This window comes from Chaetura pelagica, unplaced genomic scaffold, assembly GCF_000747805.2.
Source record: "Chaetura pelagica isolate M959 unplaced genomic scaffold, ChaPel_1.0 scaffold1092, whole genome shotgun sequence".
NCBI lineage: Eukaryota > Metazoa > Chordata > Aves > Apodiformes > Apodidae > Chaetura > Chaetura pelagica.
This window is the reverse complement of record NW_009952428.1, coordinates 73487-74110: the sequence shown is the minus strand read 5'-3', so window position 1 is coordinate 74110 and position 624 is coordinate 73487. Positions and strand designations below refer to the sequence as shown.

General features: G+C 37.5%; 1 protein-coding gene across 1 annotated transcript in view; it reads right to left on the bottom strand.

The window, feature by feature from the left end:
• Window positions 1-210: 210 nt before the first annotated feature.
• LOC104398169 (splicing regulatory glutamine/lysine-rich protein 1-like) overlaps window positions 211-624 on the bottom strand; it is a gene marked incomplete at its 3' end in the record, with an annotated part of 41625 nt that continues 41211 nt past the window's right edge. Inside the window, exons 10-11 of the mRNA XM_010008222.1 lie at window positions 444-624; window positions 211-347 (exon numbers count right to left, since the gene is read on the bottom strand). Coding sequence (XP_010006524.1) covers window positions 211-347; window positions 444-624 — 318 coding nt within the window. The remainder of the gene's footprint in view (window positions 348-443) is intronic.

The window sequence follows — 624 nt, the reverse complement described above, 5'->3', positions numbered from 1 at the left end:
CAGCTGCCCAAAAATAAAATATTTCCTATCAAGCATCATACATACATCTCTGTAATAGACTTGACTTTATAGGTAAATCTACAAAACAGAAAGAATATTAATTGACAAATGATGTGGTGATATTGATACATAAAAATTAGGATGTGCATTTTTCATGGTGCATCACTGTACTAACAAGTCAAAAAAAGCATGAAAAAATTATAAACAAACCTGCTGGAGCTACGAGATCTTCTTGAAGAGCTATAGCTTCTTGGGGGTATTCTGGATCTCTTATCTTTCTTCTTTTTATCATCTCTCTCTTTTTCTCTTTCTTGCTCCTTATCCTCATCTTTTTCCTTTTCTTTGTCCTCTCCTTTGTCCTTATCTCCCTCCTTGTTCTTAATCTTCCCCCTGTCCTTCTCCCCCTCTTTCTCAACATCATCTTTTTCCTTGTTCTGCTCTACCTCTTCCCTATCTTTTTCCTTATCTTTGTTTTTTTCCCTGTCCCTACCTTTGTCCTTATCCTTGTTCCTGTCCCTATCCCTATCTTTGTCTCTGATTCTCTCTTGATCTTTGTTTTGGTCTCTCTCTCTCTCCTGGTCCTTCTCCTTATCCCTGTTTCTCTCTTTATCTCGCTCTCTTTCC